The sequence below is a fragment of the Xenopus laevis genome, chromosome 4L (assembly GCF_017654675.1).
Source record: "Xenopus laevis strain J_2021 chromosome 4L, Xenopus_laevis_v10.1, whole genome shotgun sequence".
Classification (NCBI taxonomy): domain Eukaryota; kingdom Metazoa; phylum Chordata; class Amphibia; order Anura; family Pipidae; genus Xenopus; species Xenopus laevis.
The window spans coordinates 111204425-111225792 of NC_054377.1; the positions used below are offsets into that span (position 1 = coordinate 111204425).

General features: G+C 36.7%; 1 protein-coding gene across 2 annotated transcripts in view; it reads right to left on the reverse strand.

Annotated features, from left to right (window-relative positions):
- Window positions 1-21368, reverse strand: part of grin2b.L (glutamate receptor, ionotropic, N-methyl D-aspartate 2B L homeolog) — a 281365-nt gene that overhangs the window by 68054 nt on the left and 191943 nt on the right. For both annotated transcript variants that reach the window (XM_041589078.1, NM_001112897.2), the window contains 1 exon segment: window positions 13028-13626. In XM_041589078.1, the coding sequence (XP_041445012.1) occupies window positions 13028-13626 (599 nt within the window).

A 21368-nucleotide genomic window follows, 5' to 3' on the forward strand; every position in this document is an offset into this window, starting at 1 on the left:
GGAAGAAGTGACTAAGGACCAATTTGTACAGCAATTTATCTAAGCTAACAAGATAAAATGATTTAAAACACTATAAAAATGCATATAATTGGCAAGGCTGGTATAGACAACATTCGCTGCCTGTTTTACAGTTTTATATAAATACAAATTATCTTCTCCAGGAGATCGAGCAAGCCTAGGACACTTTTCCCTTTGTTTTCCTGCTGATGTACATGCCACAAAGTTATGGACTTTAGTCTTTTCAGAGAAGATTGAGTGTCCCCTGGTTCCAGACACACAATCAATTTGTCAGATTCCACGGACACCTTTGCTGAGTCTTACTGGGATTCTGCTCTGTAGTGCAATACTTTGCTTATATTGATCCTGAGCATGCTGCACAATGTGCTATACTTCATTAGAACAAACATCAACTATGGAAAGGCATAGAAAGTGGTAGAAAGCTGTGGTTCTGCAGTTCATAAGCAAGCCAGTTTAACAAGAGACAATTTAGGAAAGGCAGTTGCACACAAAAGTCAGCTAGGACCTTGGCATTTGTCCAATGAACAATGCCGTATTCTAATTAGCAGGTGAATAGTAACGATACTGGTGGATACAACTGTTATGTATTGTGCCAATGGGGTTTTTTAGGGTGTAATTGTGTTAATGTGACCCTAGATTTATTATCTGCAATGAAATATTGAAATATCCAATATATAGAGTGGTGGAACAACAAGATGGTAAACTCAGTGGAAAGATGTTGCACAGAATATAGTACATACACATTAAAGGGGAACTATCCCAAAAATGAAAATTTAATATAAGCTTCAGCACACTGAAATAATAAACTTTTATAAATACAACCAGTGTTTCTGAAATAATCAAGTTTATCTTCACAAGCCCTCTCTCAGCATTTGTTTCTTTTTATTCTGTCTTCATGCAGGAGTTGGGTGTCAGATATTCATTGATAGTTAGATCCAATATATCTTATAGGGGGGCTCCTTTTGCCTAGAAGATGTATTAGAGCTCAATCTACTAAAATCACCAGACATTTTGTCTCTCTACATGCAGGATTTGGCAAAAGGCAGTTATTTTGTTAGATTTTGTTTGTACTGGAATCAGTTATTTGAGTGAGCTTTTATATATCTGCTAGTAAAGGAGCCCCCCCCCATAAGATATATTGGACCTAACTGTCAATGACCATATGACACCCAACTGCTGCAAGAAGACACAATGAAGAGAAACAGATGCAGGAAGAGGGATAGTAGAAATAAACTTGATTATTTCAGAAACAATTTATTATTAAATTTTCATGATAGTACCCTTTAAGAATAAAATGGGTCTCCAAATGGGAATGAGTTCCAGGACATCTACATCAGTGGTAACCCTGTCACTGAACATATACTTAAAGGGAAACTATCATCAAAATGTAATGCTTGTATTTGTGCCCAAGACTGCAGTGTTAAGCAAAGCAGACAACTGAAAGAACATGTACAACTGCGCCACTTCATCTAATCAATAGGTTAAAGTGTGGGGTCCATTCAACAATGGGTAATGCTTTGGATTAGCCTCACTCTGTGTCCTTTACCTTTAGAATTTGAGGGATTTGCATAAAGACGCCAATTTGTATCCTTCTGAGGCTTGAAAAGGGGGTTTGTAGCATAAATGTTTATATGTTTTATTGATTTGACCTATGGCTGAACTAAAGAAACCTGTAATCCTTGCATATATTTATGGCAAAGACACATAGCAAACCAGACACTGAAGAAACAACTGCATATTCTGACCTCTAACCAAAACTTCATATAAATCCGTTCTTTTATACGTTGGACCCCCCCTCCATCCAACAATTTGGGCCCCTCAACAAACCTATGGAATAAGGGACCTTTATGTACTAACATGAGTGCAAGAGCTATGCAGAAAAAAACTGCAAACAAAGAGTGCATTAATAGGCCACTGTGTAACCCTTGAGCCTAAAAATTTTTGTGCTTAATGCCAATGAGCCCAGTGCTCCTACTGATGTGAATGAGGCATAAAGGACAGGCATTAAGTGTAGCGTTCCCTTTGCAAATGTATCCTGTACTCCGGCATACACCAGGATCATACTGCCCCAGCCCAGTGTGACTGACACATTTGATTCTTCATGACCCGCACTGTTTAGCAAGTCAGACAGTTGGACCCAGGATAAAGTTGGGCTTAGGGTGTTTTGGGGAATGTTTTTTGCAAAAAAACCCCCAAAAAACACTCTGCACTGTCTGGTCAGGGATACTGACATTTCTGTTATCTATAGGAGCATATGTATTTTGGAAATAAACACCAAAATCTAAGTAAAGAGGAAGATTTTCCATTGGTAGATTTGGCAGTACTTCTCCCCCCACCAAAGAACTCTGTGAAACCCACCCTACATATGTAAATGTACACCAACCATACACCTCAGTAAGGTCTCTCTAATTAACTGTTACTTGTGACTTCTAAATAATTCTGTGGTTTATGAATATTTCTTCTGACCATTTACCTGGCAAGTTCATTTTTTTAGGAAGTGAGAGGAAATATGGAGGAGAAGGGTACTGGAGACTTTGGTTTTAGTATGGTAGCTGCTTTGCTACACCAGACCAATTATGGCTGCAATTGTGATCAAGCCAATGCATGTCCTCACTCTAAAGGTGTATGTCAGATGTCTGTTACCTGTGCCACACCACTCTGGAAGAAGCCTTGCAGTCTCTTTCAGAACATCGTATAATTAAATAGATATGCTATTACCTATTGTTCAGTGGGTCTGACCCTTAAAACAGGTCTCCTCTAGGTGTTTTAATCAGCTGGTTTGCAGCATTACTTTAGGAGTCAGAGGGCACAAACTATAACAGACAGGCAACATACTGCTTTTACTAACATTTACAAAACCACAAAACTATTTAAACTCTTTAACTATGCAAAACACCCCTCCCAAATGAATCTGTGTCACTTTTACCCTATCATCAATTTAGAGTATATACTGTAACTAGATATATTAAGTATACCTTTTGCATGGGTGTCTATACAAGTACAATACAATAGACTACACACAAGCTAGAATGGTGCAAGGCAGACAGCCATATTTATTGGGCATTACACAAATCTATGCCATGATGCAGGTGAAGGCATGGTTTTGATTACACATGATTACTGCCTTATAAACATGGCACTTTTCTCAGCCTACTGTTCTTATCCTTCTACTGAGACAATTCAGTGAATCAGGACATTGTGGGAACCCTGGTCCACCAATCCTAAATAAGGAGGCAAGAAGAACATTGAGATTAAGGGGGTTATTTACTAAACTCAAATTTATCTGGTCAACTTTTTGTGGCAAAAACTCAAATTTTTCCTGGAAAAAAACTCAAACCCAAAACCAAAAATCCGCTGTCTCAGATCTGTCAAGGTCATGTATAAGTCAATGGGAGATGTACCCAAGCCCTATCATGGTCTGCACTGGCTTTAGCCCGATAATCTGATTAATTCTGGGGTTTCAGGCAAAAACCCCCAAAAAAATCAAGCGAGTTGGGAAAAAAGTTTGGGAAAAAAAATGTATAATTCGGGTTGTTGCTCGATTTTTTGGGGTTTTTTCCCCCTATCCAATTTATTCTAATTATTTTAGTAATAACTAAGGTAAAAAAGGGCATGGGAGTTTGGTCAAGCTTTTTTTTATTAAAATGAGATAAATTCAGATTTTAGTAAATAACCCCATAGGTTTGCTGTTCCTTTATGTTCCTCACTGTGCATTTTCTAAGAGCCTGGCTAGCAAAAATAAAGGCCTGAGTTGGCAGCCTTCGCTTCGTTATAATAAAGATACAAACTTCCAAATATATAGACCATGTGCTATTTTTCAGAAAGTTAAATTATCATCCCAACAAAGCACTAGGGATTCTAATAAATATCCTGTTCAAGGCAGATATCCTATTGTTATTTTACATTGCAGCCACAATGCACATCATCTAAACTTTCATGGCAAGTGTGAATGCTTAATACAAATTGTACATGGTATCTGTTTGCCACAATGTATCAATAAACAGAAAGCATTGAGTTTAGTCCAACCACATATGAACAGATCCATCATATATTGAATTCTAGCAGTACTTCCCTTGAAAAACAATTTTCTATTGAAGCTGTAAAGATGAAGGGAGAATATTGGTGTCCCAATACTTTGCCATTCAGTCATCATGAACAATCTCCCCCATAAATGTCTATGATGAGATTTGTTTGGCTTTAATAGAGTTAAACATGGCAAGGAGGTCCTTCCTAAGTTCAGTCTTGACAACGATGGAATGCGGGAGCGGGTAACCTAGCAACCACCTCTCCATATTTGTAACCTAGGGAACGGGCAATACAAGAAACTAGCGCAGTGCCAGTACTGTATATCAATACTTCAGGACACTGGAGTGAGATCTCGAAACATAATCAATCTTCATTACCTTGGATTACACCAAATTTGTGGATTAAGGCACAGTGATGAAACTAATCTCCAGATTAGTGTGAACACGGCAGTAACAGATTTGATAGTAATATTAGGTTTTATGCCTGTGTTTTCAGTCGGGTTTATTTGGTCTCTGAACTGTTCTGTAGGCATGTTCATAATGTGTTCATAATGTGTTCATATTGTATGTAACATAGGTTCTGCTGAATCTGATTATAATGGATGTTTGACCCTGTCTGATTATTAGTCATTGCCTAGGTACATACAGTGTAATTGGATTATTTTAAAATCCTGACTGTGTTTTGCAATTTAATTCAGAGACCTGAGAGGAGTTTCAGTTTCCCATGCTAGAGCAACTTTGAAGGTGCCCTTTAATTGGCAGCTAATAATAAATTGACCATAGTGTGTGTGTGTGTGTTGCTAAGTACAATCTAATGTTGCTGTCAGATGTGACATTCCAATATCTCTTTATTATGATCTTTCACCCTGTGGGCTAAGCAGATCCTATGTAACAAACAGTAAAGAACCGAGGATCTATGATATCTCTCTTTTAATTAAGAGATATCTAAATGTTTTGTTATTTCTTGTTCTAAACAGGGCAACATATGGGGGTTAACCTGACAGATGAACAGAACAACCAGACAGACATTGTCACTTGTAAGTAGAGATTTTGCTAAACAAACGGTACTCTTGCGGCAAATTGTTATATAAAAGCCTTTTTTATTGGGGTGCATGGTAGACAAGATATATGCTGCTGGAGGAACAGCCTAATACACTTTCTTGTTCAGGAAGGCTTACATGGTCAGTCTCTAATTGCATGCAAGGCTTACTTGGTGGAGATACATGGTGCAGCGATTAGAATTGCTGCGTTGCAGTTCTGGGCTCCTTGACATTTTTGTATATTCTTCCAATATGTATGTGAATTTCCCTCCCACTCCAAGAATATACAGGCAGTTCAACTCAATGAAACTGGCCTGCATGTGATGGGAATCAGAGGTTATAAACTCCATTGGGGCAGAGGCTTATGCTGTAAATCAGACACAAACTGATTTATTAAAGGTTGCTAAATTTTGCTGGACAGTAACAATAGTATGGCTTGGTAACATTTTACCGGCATTTTGAAATTCACCAGTTTATTCAAATTTTTTTGCATCAGGAAGAATGGGTTGAGACAGGTGAATATAATAAACTCTGTTAAGGTAGTACATACCTTCATTTAGTGATGTTTATAGTGGAGTTATTTTGTGGACCAGTGTAGATTACTAATCATTCCTATGTTTTTTTCTGGGCCAGTGCAATTAGCAAATATCTTCCATAATACTTTTGTAGCAGCTGGTCTAGTGTAATGAGGAGAACGCTGTCCATGGTGCTAGAACCTGACACATACTGGCCTAGGGAATGATGGGAAATTGCTGTCCATGGTGCTAGAAGTTAATAAACCTGACGCATATTGGCCTACTGAATGTGAGATTGCTGTCCATGGTGCTAGAAGCTAATGAACCTGATACAGACTGACCTACTGAATGCAAGGAGATCTCTGTCCATGGTGCTAGAAGAGAATGAACCTGATTGGCCTACTGAATGTGAGATCGCTGCCCATGGTGCTAGAAGCCAATGAACCTGACACATACTGACCTAGTGAATGTTAAGTGATCACTGTCCATGGTGCTAAAAGCAAATTAACAGCAAAATATGGAGAATGGATATTTCCCTTTGGTTATACAGCACGGTTATGCAGTCATCAATCAGATCAGCCCCTAGCCCTGGTGGATCTTACAGTCTAAATTATGTACTAAGCACAGGAACCAAGTCTATCAAGTTTTTCTTTTGCAATAAATAAATAAATAACTATTGTATGTGGTAACTGTATGTATGTATAATGTATGTCTAACTTTATTTGTAAAGTGCTGTTAAGGAGCCACAGCGCTGTACAGTGCATAAAAGTTATATATATATATATATATATATTTATATATATATATATATATATATATATATATATATATATATATATATATATATATATATATATATATATATATATAAATATATATATAAAAGTATACACAGGGAAGACAAATCACATAATAAATATATACAGGATCATATCAGGACAAAGAGCTTAAGTCCCAGTGAAGTGAAGGTGATCACTGCCCATGGTGCTAGAACCATACGAGATGGAAAACTGTGTTTATAGTGATTTGGATGAAACCAAACCCCCAGCCCTGCAAAGCTGCAATGTAAACAAGCTTCCTGTTATTCATACTTGGAACTGGACTAGGCTAGACTTAGATATACTACTGCAATTTCACAAATCACACATGGGCAGAAGTAGGGAGGTGTAGTGAAACAACTTCAATGATGATGATGATGATGATGAACTGTTGGCCACCACTAACATGTAGTATTAAACTCTTGCTGGGATGATATAATTATATGGCTTCCTTCTGGCTGCATTAAAGCATGTTATAAGTAAGCAATACTGCAGTTCCCAAGGTAAGAACGTATCATTCACTTTGGTTACAGAGATCTGTTTGCCATCATTTATACTGTGGCTAAGTTAATATAATAAAGGAAAACCCCACTTAAAAATTTTCCTTTCTAAACTATTATATATCAGAGTTTACAGTGAACTTTTCTTTTCTAAACATATAACTTATACAGGGATATGTTTTTTCCTCTACTCAGAGACTCTTGTTTATTTGCAAAGGTGTATGGGAACTGCCATACCAATTCTAACACTGAAAACATAACTCTTGCAAAGACTATAAAAAATAGGGCCTGTATTTGTTATTGTTCAGAAATAACTCAAATCAATCAGCATTAATCATAGCCCTAAGCCTCCATATGAATAGTGCATTTTCACTTGTAACGCTGTAGCCATATGCACACTACTGATTTTCTCCAATTTTTAGTCATCTGGACAGAACTTTAGATTTACTTCCAGTAATACCCTATAAGCTGATGTCCTTTGGGAAACAGTTAAGGCATATTGACCATCTTAAGCTTTTGGAGCGTTGTTGGCCAAGATTCTATTTAGAGAGAGGCAGATATGAGTTTAGTGTGACTGATGTGAATTTGAATGAGCGAAAAGTCTGCAATGTGCCTAAAGCCTGACTCTTGATAACACATCAGGAAAACTTGCATAGCTGACTGCATCCAGCACTGCCGGTATTTGAACTCGCGTCCCCATACAGCTTGGTCATAAAGTATTTATTATTTTTCCCAATTAGAATATAAAGTAAAGACTAGATGCTAGATACATAAAATATGTCCACAGTAGATTATGGAAATTGCAACCGTTTGTAGAAATAGTCATGTAAACAATATATTTGCAATAACCCTATTAAATATACATTCTGACTTTTGAAAGAAAAATATTCAGTTGTCATGGTTACAAAGCCAGTAACCAATTTAAATGATGGATATCTCAATGTTCATGTAGAGAAAGATTTCCTTGAACTGATTTATAGATATTTCCTGGAATTAGTTGTTTCTATGTAGACCAATTTAAATAGTGAGGTGTTCTCAAACATTTAATCAACATAAGTCACTTGTATACAGAATGGCTTTAAAGTGGCTAATTGGGATGGACATTGAGTGGCCTTGGTAAGGGTAATTGAGACTGAAAATCAAGCCTTGTTGGCAATGCAATAATGATTTCCAATCTGAGATCTGTCAGGCTTGATACCATAAAATCCAATAGTAAGATATTGTATTATTCCTTTTTGGAACAAACCAAAGATGCGTTTATGCGCTGAGCTGGATAGAAAGCATAACACATATTTTGGGAGACCAGTCATCTACGTAGCAAAGTAATGCAAAGAGATTGAAACTGGTTTCTATAAACCTCCTGCTGCTGTTCTGAATTCTCTTTCGTTTGGCACCAGGCCATAGTCATTCTATAAAATGCAGAACCTTTTGTTGCTGCTAGGTAGGTTTCTCCCAGCATTTGTGAACTCAACCATTTAAATGTAGAAAAAAAAACAATACTTATCTTGAACTCAAACAGACAACACACAATGAATCTGCTGTTTTAATTAATGGCTGAAATCCGTTTTAGCTGAAAGGCAGCAGTAATGAGCAGAATCGGTATGGGATCCCTTATACAGAAAGCTCAAAATTACGAGAATACCATCTCCCATAAAGTCAATTTTAAGCAAATATATATATATATTTTACATTTCCCTTTTCTCTGCAATAATAGCACTGTAGCTTGATGGTAACTAAGTTGCATCATCCATACTGGTAGGAAAACATTTCTATTGGGTTTATTTAATGTTTTAAACAGTATAAAGATCCAAATTGTGGAAACATCCCTTATCTGGAAAACCCCAGGTCACAGGCATTCAGAATAATATATTCTATACCTGTAATATGAAGAGCAAACCTTAATGGGGTTGTTCACATTTACATTAACTTTTACTATGGTGTAGAGGGTGATATTCGGAGACAATTTGCAATGGTTTTCATCTTTAATTATTTGTGGTTTTTGAGTTATTTTACTTTTTATTCTGCAGCTCTTCAGTTTGCAATTTCAGTGGCTACTACCAACAACCATGCATTTGTTTAGATAACAGACTGGAATATGAATAGGGGAGGACCTGAATAACACAATGAGTAATAAAAAGTAGCCATAACATTACATTTGTTGACTTACAGAGAATTTGTTTTTTTTAGATGTTTTTTTAGTGACTCCAATTTAAAAGCTGGAAAAATCTGAAGAAGAAAGGAAAAATAATTAAAAAACTATAAAAAAAAATCAAGACCAATTGATACGTTGCTTAGAAGTGGCAATTCTATAACATACTAAAAGTTAACTTTAAAGGGATACTGACATGGGAAAAATTTTTTTCAAAATGAATCAGTTAATAGAGCTGCTCCAGTAGAATTCTGCACTGAAATCCATTTCTCAAAAGAGCAAACAGATTTTTTTATATTCAATTTTGAAATCTGACATGGGGCTAGACATTTTGTCAATTTTCCAGCTGCCCCAAGTCATGTGACTTGTGCTCTGATAAACTTCAATCACTCTTTACGGCTGTACTGCAAGTTGGAGTGATATCACCCCTCCCTCCCCCCCAGCAGCCAAACAAAAGAACAATGGGAAGGTAACCAGATAACAGCTCCCTAACACAAGATAACAGCTGCCTGGTAGATCTAAGAACAACACTCAATAGTAAAAACCCATGTCCCACTGAGACTCCTTCAGTTACATTGAGAAGGAAAAACAGCAGCCTGCCAGAAAGCATTTCTCTCCTAAAGTGCAGGCACAAGTCACATGACCAGGGGCAGCTGGGAAATAGACAAAATGTCTAGCCCCATGTCAGATTTCAAAATTGAATATATAAAAATCTGTTTGCTCTTTTGAGAAATGGATTTCAGTGCAGAATTCTGGAGTAGCACTATTAACTGATGCGTTTTGAAAAAAACATGTTTTCCGATGACAGGATCCCTTTAAGGTGAACCACCCCTTTAAAAGGACATGGCAGCAGTCACGCAGAGCACTTAATATTTAAAAAAACATACAGACACGTCAGGCATATTATGTGAAGGTAAGAAATAGGATGTGAAGCATCCCAGTTTTGAAAGTATCTAAATTCCTTGGTAAGAACATCTTGGATTTTAGCAATTCATTGTTAATAATAGTGATGTACTGGACTGCAGCTGCCAGATAATAGGAACTGCATTTCAGCAACACTTGGAAACCCATAGGCTGGCTGTGCCAGATGAGGAAAAGTCCTTGAAGCTGCATTTATTTTCAACTTCATGTTAGTGTTTCTCTGTTTAAGGTCTGTAAAAATGGTGGGTTTAACCAATATTTCTAAGTGGGATAAAGTAGACATCCCTGTGCTCTGTTTGTAGGAGGATGACTGGAGACATTCACCATCAACAACTAGGGGAGCAAGGTAGGAGATATCTGCTGCAAATAAAAAACAGTCTCTTACTGCACTGCTGTGGGTTGTGAGATCTACTTTTCATCACCCATCAACAGCAGAAAACTGAGTTAGTAGGACTACTCCCGGTTTGGGGATTGCTGCTGTGAAAGGCAGTATTCTCTGTTCAGCAAGTCTGTACCTTTTGTATTTATTCGTATTTGTATGTTGGATGTATATACCTTTCTACTGTACACCCCATTGGAATATGTTGGGATTGTGTAAAAACGAATAATATTTAACAAGGTCTATAAGACCAGTATAACCTCTGTGTTGCTGTTATGTTACATTTCATAACTTTGTAGAATAAGTAACCTGTGCATTGAATAACAAAAGTTAGTTAAATCTATCCTTCCATTCTTCCCAGGTGTGGATGACATTTCATACATTCTTTCGCCTGTTAAACAGGAGTTATATTTACTAGTCAGAAATTATTGTTGAAACAGATGAAACACAAAGGCTGGTTAATTGCAAAATATTTAATTTATCAAAAAAAAAAGCCTCTAATTTGTGAGCAAACAGAAATTTGCCAGAACTCACAGCTCATGCCTGTCACTGGAAGAATTAATTAACCAATATTTTAATAGACAGACAGGATTTCTCTCATTAACCACGGTATGAACTAAACTATAGGGTCACTGGAGGAAGAATTCCCCTAGGGAAAAGACATTGTGAATAAAACAGCGCAGAGAAAACAGACCAAAGGATTCCCCTGGGAAAGACCATTGTAATGTTGCTAAATAGGCCAGCAATCAGGGTCAGGTTGGCTCAGCTGCTATACACACCACCCTCACTTGTAGCAAAACATTACAATACACTGAAAAAACTCAGAACCAACATTTCGCAAAACATTGTGCATTCAGTGCAGCCAATACAGGTTTGGGATCCATTACCCGGAAACCTGTTATACAGAAAGCTCAAAATTACTGAAAGGCCATATCCCATAGACTCCATTTTACCCATATAATCCAATTTTTTTCATAAATATTTCCATTTTCTCTGTAATAATAAAACAGTAGTTTGTACTTGATCCAAACTAAGATATTATTAATCCTTATTGGAGGCAACCCCAGCCTATTGGGTTTGTTCAATGTTTAAATGATTTTCTAGTAGACTTAAGGTATGAAGATCGAAATTACAGAAAGATCCAACCTTAAGTGCCAAGCATTCTGCATAATAGGTCTCATACCTGTATCAATTGCATACAAATGTTGTTTTATATGAGCCACAAATCAGACATTGAAAGATCAGACTTCCAGAAACTGCACAAGAGATGACAGCATTGCATTGGTGTTAGTGGACAAACTTTTTCCCTTAGACTCTAAGGGGCAAATTTACTTAAGGTTATCAAAGTCAAAGGATTTAGCGCTATTCGTTCGATCGAATGATCGAACGAAAAATCTTTCGATCGAATGAGGATTTTAATCCATCGATCTAACTTCTGACTTCGGTAGCTTTTAGGTGGCGAACTAGGGGGTCGAAGTTTTTTCTTAAAGAGACAGTACTTCGACTATCGAATGGTCGAATAGTCGAACGATTTTTAGTTCTAATCATTCGATTCAAAGTCGAAGTAGCCAAAAAAAACCATTCAAAGTTTTTTTCCTCTATTCCTTCACTCAAGCTAAGTAAATGGGCCCCCAAATAAATTGTGGTGCTGGTAGAAAAATGTTATGATGAAAAGTAGATTGTTTGCTTTAAGAAACTACTGTTTCTGTCTGTTGTGGCTCTCAAATACAGGGTACTGTTTCATTATTATATAGAAAAGGGAACTGAAAGTATAGAATATTTAAATGTCCTTCCTGTAATTCAGAGCTTTATGGATAAGGGATTCCATACATGTACTAATGAGTTATCCTAGGCATTCTTAATATGCATGCAACAGAAAAGTTCCCTAATTATATGGGAAACCCTCTCAGAGTCCCTCATCAAATTTGAGAATTAGTATTTAGGTTGCAATTTATCAACACTACACAGCATAGAAACTACACAGTTATGTCAAACCTAACTCAGCACCCTAAAGTTAAAACCATCCTGAAATCTTAATGAGTTTAGGTAACATTGGCCACCATGTTGGTTTGCATTGGTTTTAAGTTGTAAATCTGATTCACATCAGACCCCCTACCAAAACATTATATGGACAGTAAAACAAAGTAAGAACAGTAGGTAATGCTGGGGACAATTAAACTCAATATTAATATCGCCCAACATTTAACCTGTTGTCAAAGAATAACTTACATTGCCCACCTCAAGACAACAGCTGCTGTGGAGGCCCTGGGACTTACGTATACTTGAACAACAACTGTATGGCCATAGGTAAGACATATCTTTTATAAATAATGGGACTCAACAGTGTCTATTTTGATTTAGGCTCCACTAGAGTTATCAATATATCTGGTATGAAGCCATAGACACGTCATGCAATGACAAAATATTTTCAAAAATAAAAAATATTGAATTGAAGTACATCCAAGTATGTATTTTCAGAAAGTTGATGGTTTGGAAGCATTGTAACAGTTATAGAGTACATTCTAGTATACTGGCTGATGAGTGGATCCAGTAAAACAGACCACATTACCCCGTTCCCAAGAACATGTCATATTGCTAGAATGGGAATTTACTATAAGATACAATACTGCAAATTCAAACACAACATAAGGGTGTGTCTTACCTTTTTAACATGTGGGCTTCAAAGAGTCTGCTCTCTTGGATGTTGTAACAACTGCTCTTGGACTGAGGAATGGAATTGTGCTCAGAGAGCATGGTGGATGCTGCTGTGGTGATTATAGCAATTCCATCTCTAATCCGAGCAGGCACATCATAGTCCCACTCATCATAAGATACGGAGATGAGTCCTGTGGGGAACTCAGCTGGCACAGTGTCGGTATCTCCTGCAACGAGACTTGGTACAATCCATGTAAAGCCATAACCCGTCAACCCCACAGAATGAGCCACTTCGAAAATATATGTTGCTTCTTCCTTTGTGCAGTAAAGCAAGATGACAGGACTCTGAAGCTTCTTCAGCTGGTTTTGGATTTTGGAGTCATTATCATCTAAAGACATGTCCAGATGGATAACCTCTTCCAGCTCCCACCCCACAAAGCTGTTTTCAATGGTACTTCGCACCTTGTTCTCAAAGTCCTGGTATCCTGGGAAATACGTGGTAACTATACTGAAGATGTACCAATCGTATTCTTCCATGATATTCAGCATGACCGAGGCCTGCTGCTCAATAGAGGGTCCAAACTGAAAGAACATGGATGATTCCTCCTGCAATCATAATAAACAATTCATATTTAAGAAATCATAAGTATACTTAATGTTACAATAATGATTTTATATATATATATATATATATATATATATATATATATATATATATATATATATATATATATATATACATATACATACATACATACATACATACAAATGAAACGCTCTAAGAACTTTGTATAGAGAACAATAAAAAAAAGTTTAAAAGCATAAAATTTGGGTCATATTCTAATTACATGTGGCATAGTTTATGGAGGGAGGCGTGAAAAGCCTGTAACATTAACTATGAAATATAGAATGGACACAACTACACAATGCTAGAAATTACTTAATTGAACCATTCATTTCAAGAAGAGGCTACAATCTTAAAGGGGTTGTTCACCTTCCAAACACTTTTTTCAGTTCAGTTGTTTTGAGATTATTCCCCAGAAATTAAGACTTTATTCAATTGCTTTCAATTTGTTATTTTTACAATTTTTCAAAAATCTAAGTTTAAAGTTTAATGTTCCTGGTCTCTGGTGTCTGGCAGCTCATTAATTCAGGTGCAGATTCTGAACTGTTACAATTTTCTACATTTAGTTGATACATTTCTCAGCTGCTTCTGGAGTATTAGCAACTATTGTATCAAGTCTAACAGCTGCCTTTAATAAAACTCAGGGATTCTGCTCAGCAGGGACAAAGATAAGAAATGTATCAACTAAATGTATCAATTTAGAACAGTTTAAAGAGTGGGCGACCCCCCCCAGAGCTAAAATTATATTTACACTTTATTATTAGAAGAACGGTCACACATAGAAAATAGAAAGTAATTGGAAAAAGTCTTTATTTCTGGTGAACTATCTGTAACTTACTAAACTGAAAACGTGTTGGAAGGTGGACAACTTCTTTAAGTGCCTCCAGCTACAAGGAGCAACTCCCAGGATCCTCAGTCAAACATTGAACTATCTGGATCTGAAACCCCTGCAGACACAGCTAGTACTGCACAGTTATTATTTTGATAATGAGATTACACAAGGAAGGGGGGCATCAATCAGCAAAGATTTTTTTGCTTAGTTCCTCTGTAAATTAATTTATTACAAATGGAAAGAATATTTCTGGATCCTTTAAAGTATATTGTTCTGCATGCTAGGGGGGAACCATATTTCTTTACTAGTTATATCACAGCTGGCGCATCTGAATCTCCTAGCTGCTGAAATTCCTTAAGGAAAAGCAATAGTGAAACACATATTGCTAGACTTATACAAAGATTTTCATAATTTGATTTTACTTGAAATATATCATGTAGACATCAATGGGCTCATTTACTAGCTATCAGCCAAGGTTATTAAGCAATAATGTGTGCCTATACCATCAGCGAAGATATTGCAGGCCAGCAATAGTAACATCACTCATAACTGCATCATAGTGACATCTCTGTGGATTGGAGGCAAGCCTTCAGGTGGAAATTATAAAGGCATACCTTGAAATATACTATATATATATATATATATATATATATATATATATATATACTATATATATATATATATATATATATATATATATATATATATATATATATATAAATATATAAATATATATATATATATATATATAAATATATATATATATATAAATATATATATTATATATATATATATATATATATATATATAGTATATTTCAAGGTATGCCTTTATAATTTCCACCTGAAGGCTTGCCTCCAATCCACAGAGATGTCACTATGATGCAGTTATGAGTGATGTTACTATTGCTGGCCTGCAATATCTTCGCTGATGGTATAGGCACACATTATTGCTTAATAACCTTGGCTGATATATATAAACAGGGTCCACAATAAATGTTTTTGTTTCTCGTTCATATAACATACTGGTATAGGCAATAGTAACCCTGTTTTTGAGCAGCCTTTGTTTATTTATTAGGGTAGGAACAGCCACAATTTCTTCTAAAATGAAAGCTCAAATAACTCCATCAAATTGTGACTTCGACAGAACAATCACTGTCACACATGGTAAATTGCTCAGGCTTTAAAGGGCAAGTCAACCCCACAATAAAAATGTGCCTAATATAAGAAAACATAATTCTAAGCAACTTTAATATCTATTAAAAAGTTTCAGTAATTTTAGAATTATTAGTAAAAACAATTGCTATTGAAAGCAGCATTTGCTTCATTCTTGGTTGTTACTTTTTAAACAATGTTGCAAAAGTCTTAGGGGCAAATTTACTAAAGGGTGAAGTGACTAACGTGGGCAAAAATTTACAGGTGTGACATCCTTTCGGTACTTCGCCGATTTACTAACGGACACAAAGTAACTTCACTAGTGAAGGAGATAGACTCTAGCGGTACTTCACTCCCTAATGCCTGGCGAATTTGCGCTCTGGCGAATGGACGTAACTACGCAAATTTACTAAGATGCGGATTTTAATGAACGTTTTAATGAACTTGTGCCAAACTTGCCTTCGCAACCTCAGACCAGGCGAAGTGCAATAGAGTAGATGGGAGTTCCTAAAAAAATAGTTGAAATTCTTTTCCTTTTTCAGGGTGATAGGCTGAAAAAGAGAGTAAATCTTTTTTTTGGGATAACCAGCTTCCCCCCTACATTTCCTAACATATGGCACATAAACTATACACTCGGCTCATGTGTAGGGCAATATAACAACTTTATTTTATTTTATAAAGGTTGCCCGGGATTGTGTAGTGCAACATATACGTACGTCCATTCAACTTTATCTTCCCGCAGTATGCAAATGAGTCTATTGCTTAGAATTATGTTTTATTTTATTAGACAAAAAATATTTAGGAGGTTCACATTCCCTTTAAGAAGCAACAGCAACAAAGCAGTTCTTAGATGCCAGCAACAAAACCATGCTTTTAAAATCTACAATCCCATTCTATATGTATGTAGTTATATATCTGCAACACACATAAGAGCAACCTATTTTTTAATACAGACCTATTACCTTTAATGACAAATGAGATACTGAATTGAAAGGTTATTGCAGTTGTAAGAAAGGAGGTATAGGCTATGTCACATGCAGTACCACTTCTCATCAGCATTGTCTCTTGTATGCATGCACAGGCTATGAAACATGCAGTTATACGCTACACACTGAGCAGCCGATGCTTGAACTGAACCAACTTTCAGGAATGGCTATTCAATTGGAGAAATAGAACGTTTTCCATTTTGACTCCATTTTCCCTTAACTATTACAATGTACTGTAAGATGTTGGCATTTTCCTTTACCATTTCTGTAAAGTTAGACCTTGCTAGCATGCTATCACAATTATTGATAGAGTTGACACTAATAATAGATTTATGAAGAACTACACAGCTACCCAGTTGCAGCTGATGTTAGAGATCTAAAAGTCAAACACACAAATCACAGGCATATAAAAAGCTGTCTGGCTCCCTATTATAGCAACTGACAAGTGAATTCTTTTGTCAACTGTATTTGTTTAGTTTGCTAGCTTATTTGTTGCTCAGTATAAACACACACACACACACACTCATTCTGAAGTTGTTGCTCAGTATAAACACAGATACTGTGATTAGTTATAAATAACATTCTCTTGCCTGACCCTACTGATTTGTCAGTTTCCCATCTGATGACAAAGCCACAGAGAGGAAATTAGGGTCTGCCTGAGGTGAGAATAGGCTGTCTAACCTTGCATGAACTCATCACAATAGAAGTGGCTTTCTTTTTCTGCTTATTTTGTACATTATACCCACCATGAGAAGCTAAACCTTGTATTCAGGGCATTTAGACACTTCCCTTCTTTTGCAGGGCTGCATCAGGCCAGAATTTGCGATACCTTTCTTTAAGAGCCAGTAATATAATCAGGTAATTGGCGACTGACTGATCCACTTGTTCTCAAGCAGCTCTAAAATCTGGCCTGGAGCAGCCCTTGAGGTGTGATGTTGTGCAATTTATTTAATATATTTCTTCTCTTGCTGAATAAGATTTCTATAAGAAGAAAAAGAGTAATAACACAACATCAATGAGCAGAGCAGTGCAATGGCAACTGGGAAAATGACTGTACTTTCACGCATTATCAAGTGGCACAGAGACAGAAAGGTCATACAGCAAACACATCTAGTGGCACTACACTATCAATTGACCGAATGACAGAGAGCTTCCAAAAAAACCCTTAAGGGCAGAGACACACACTGCGATTCGGGGAGATTAGACGTCCGACAAAAAATGTCCTTTTCTTCAGGGCAACTTATCTCCCCTGCATTCCCACTGGCTCCCCTGCATTCCCACTGGCTAAAATGTAAATCGCTGGCGGGATGGCGCTCGGAGCACTTCGCTTTCCGAAGTCGCCCGAAGTTTGACAAACTATGACAAAAAACCAGCACTCCAGCCACTTGGTCATATCAGAAACAGCTAAACTGGTCAACTATTACAAAATGTTACAATTAAATACTGAAGGTGTCGTTTCATTCTAACACCCAGTCCCAGTCTACTGTTCATTCTTTATCACCTGTGTGCCACCATTTCTAGAATCAAACTAGCAATGCAATAAAACACTCATTTCCAAAGTTGATAACAGAACCTCTCATCTTCCATTCTAAATAGATGTCTTCTTGTCATATTCCACAGGTGCCTAAAAGCACTAAACTACAAATTCAGTCTTTTACATTATTATCTGACATTTTTCTAAATGTATGTAAATGCACATAAATAATTTCCATGTTTTAAAAACACTTTTCTACTTTACATTTAAAGCTTTTTGCCTCTTGCATAAAGGTGTGGGAGACGTCTTTTACAACATTTCCCCAGTAGAATCTTGCAATTTAGCTTTTGCCCCTACAAAAACTTTAAAAGTGCCAAACACTGACAAGCAAAAGATCCATTCCATCTCATCCTTCTGCATCTGCATCATCACAACTGGCCAAAGCTTGCACACTCTACACTCTTTCCAGCAAAGTCCTAGTTTACCATAAAAAATCTTAATTTTGTATTTCTTCTTCTGATTAATTATTATTCTCATTTTCTCATTCAATTAATCTGCCTGTAATGATTTTGGGGTGTGTGTGTGTGGGGGGTGAAACGGGAGTACATGGAGGAAACCTATGCATGCACCGGGAGGACATACAAACTGCTTTCAGATGGAGTCCTACATGTGATTAAAACCTGAAACCCAGCACTGCAAGTGAGCAGTCCTAACCATGGTGCCAACATGTTGCCTACATCCTTTTTTCATGACAAAGGTTATATCATCCTAAGGACTTCAGTTATCATCTATATATAAATGATACACAATTCTAATTATCCAGCCCTGAGAAATCCCAACCCTGCTCTCGGCTACTTACACACCATAGTTTGTGCATGCAATTCCACCTAAGCTTTGAAAAAACAGAACACATTCTATTCCCACCCTTTCTCCACCCTCAAATACTGCCTTATTAATAATGCAGCAGGCAAGCTCATGCACCTTAACTAAATCTCCACATTGCTGCCACTCCCTTGGCTTTCAATTTCACTAAACAATTTTAAGTCTCCCAAAATCCTTTACACCTCTGCTCTGTTTCCACTGATCTGCTGAACCTCCTTAGGTGTTTTTTGTCAGTAGAATTCAACAATGTCATCAATTAGACTCCCCTCTACATTCTTAGCAGTCATGTAAAAGAACTATTCTCTTTCTCCCTAAACCACACTATATGGCACTTCTATTTATTCCTTAGGTGTATTTTATGTCTTCTCTGGTCCATCTTACACACAAGTCTTCATCTTCTGTGTTTTGATACCCAACTTTGCTACAATATTACAATATTAGCTCCCAAAAGGCAGCAGTGGAACTCCATCAATTGCTTTTGAGAGGGGGGAAGTCTTAATCAGCTGACAAAGAGCAGCCATAAGCCATCAATTGTCAGACAGACAGAAAGCAGTTGTACAGCATTGCTTTCATCTGCTACTTCTTCTCCTGAATCCAGAAAGCTTATGGCTCCTCATCCCCCTCCCTACTGACTGCAACAACCTCCGTCTCTTAAATCCTGTAACCTGCCTTGCTCTTGTCATAAACAAATTGTCAGACATGGAGAGAATAATCTGAGCTGATGTTGGCTTCCTACGGTAATACTGTTATTGTCACCTGTCACTACCACCAGTCTCACAGCCTCTGAGACATTCAGTGCCAATGAAACCCTCAGCTACGTCTTACTGAATATTCCTTGTTTTGCTATTAGTAATTGCATGGCTGTACATTGTCATGGATTCCAGTCCCAATCCAATTATAAACCTTGGACCTTTATACAAAAACTTTATATCAGATGATGATTTGTGCCAGTGGAATACACTTGCTCTCCTGACAGGCTAAGCTATATAAGCTAAGCTATACTCAAACTCCATCAAAACTGAAAGAGCCTAGTTTACAGAACTGATTAATTAGATAAAATTAAATATTTGTATTTCCTTTATTTCATTTGCATGAATCCTTGCATGATTTTTTTCTCGAATGTTTTTGTGAACATTGCTTTTTTTTTTTTAGAGATTATTATACAAGATAACAAGTGTTTGTAAATTCTCCACCTCAGTGTCATTTGTACTTTCAACCCTGCAGACAGAGCAATTAGCTGTTGTCTTTATACCAAGCAGTGTTGTAGGGAGGTAAGAGTGGTCATTTAAAGTGTCAATTCCTGTTACCAATGGAAAATGCTTCAAATTTGATTCTAGCCTTAACAATGTGGGATTTAAATTGCTCAGATATTGATTGGAGTAGCCCTGCAAATACATTTTATGGGGTATTATTTATTAAAGGTCCAGTTGTGTTTTTCCCAAAAATTTTAGTTTTTTGAAGTGGGATTTCACTAAAAACTAGAATTTTTCAAGATTTATTATCCCCCGAAGGTGCTAAAAGCTGGAATCCAAAAATACTACTAAACTGGTAAAGTCTGTCGAGGTCAAGTAGAAGTCAATGGCAGAGGTCCCATGAACCACTTGAAGATGTTTTTGCCTTCATGATTTTGTTTTTTTTTTACAGTGGTTTTCACTCGAAAACTCAACCAGGTATTCAAGGCTTTTTTCACCGATAACTCCATCAATTTTGAGTATTTGAGTTCCCCCCCCCAATTTCATTCAATGAAGTTTTTTACATTCAGGTTTTTTCAGAAATAAGTAAACATTCGCGTTGTGAGTTTATTTGAGGTAGAAAAAAACCCACAAACTCAACCTTTGACAAATAACCCCCTTAATGTAAGCACATTTTTAAATCAGCTTCCTGAGAATTTCACATCATAGACTGTTAAGGATGCAACGAATATTATGCTAGAAAAATCCAGCTATCACTAACACTTCCAAGAGTTGTCAGGGATTTTAAAGTTATGTTAAATGTAATCGCAGTCAAAAGCAATGTTTATATATCCCTTTCTGTTATATGGGCTTGAAAATGTAATAGGAGTCGGGCCTCTTCCAGTTCTTTTAATCAGATTTTATTAGCTGGGTTGCATCATTGTTTCAGGACTGAGAGCCAGGAGTGCAGAAAATATAAACAGCCAGCCAAATACAGCTTTTAATAGCAATTACATTTACACATAACTTTAAACCATTGCAAATGTGTAATTAATGTATATTGGAAAGTTGCTTGGAATTAGATTACATTATACGACATAAACTGGGTTATGAAAGATGCTGTGAACTGCAGCATTTCACGGCTTGATTTAGAATCATTAGTTCTCAGCAAACAATGCAGGAGAAAAATGGTTGTGTTTTAAAATACTAAACCATTATTTTGT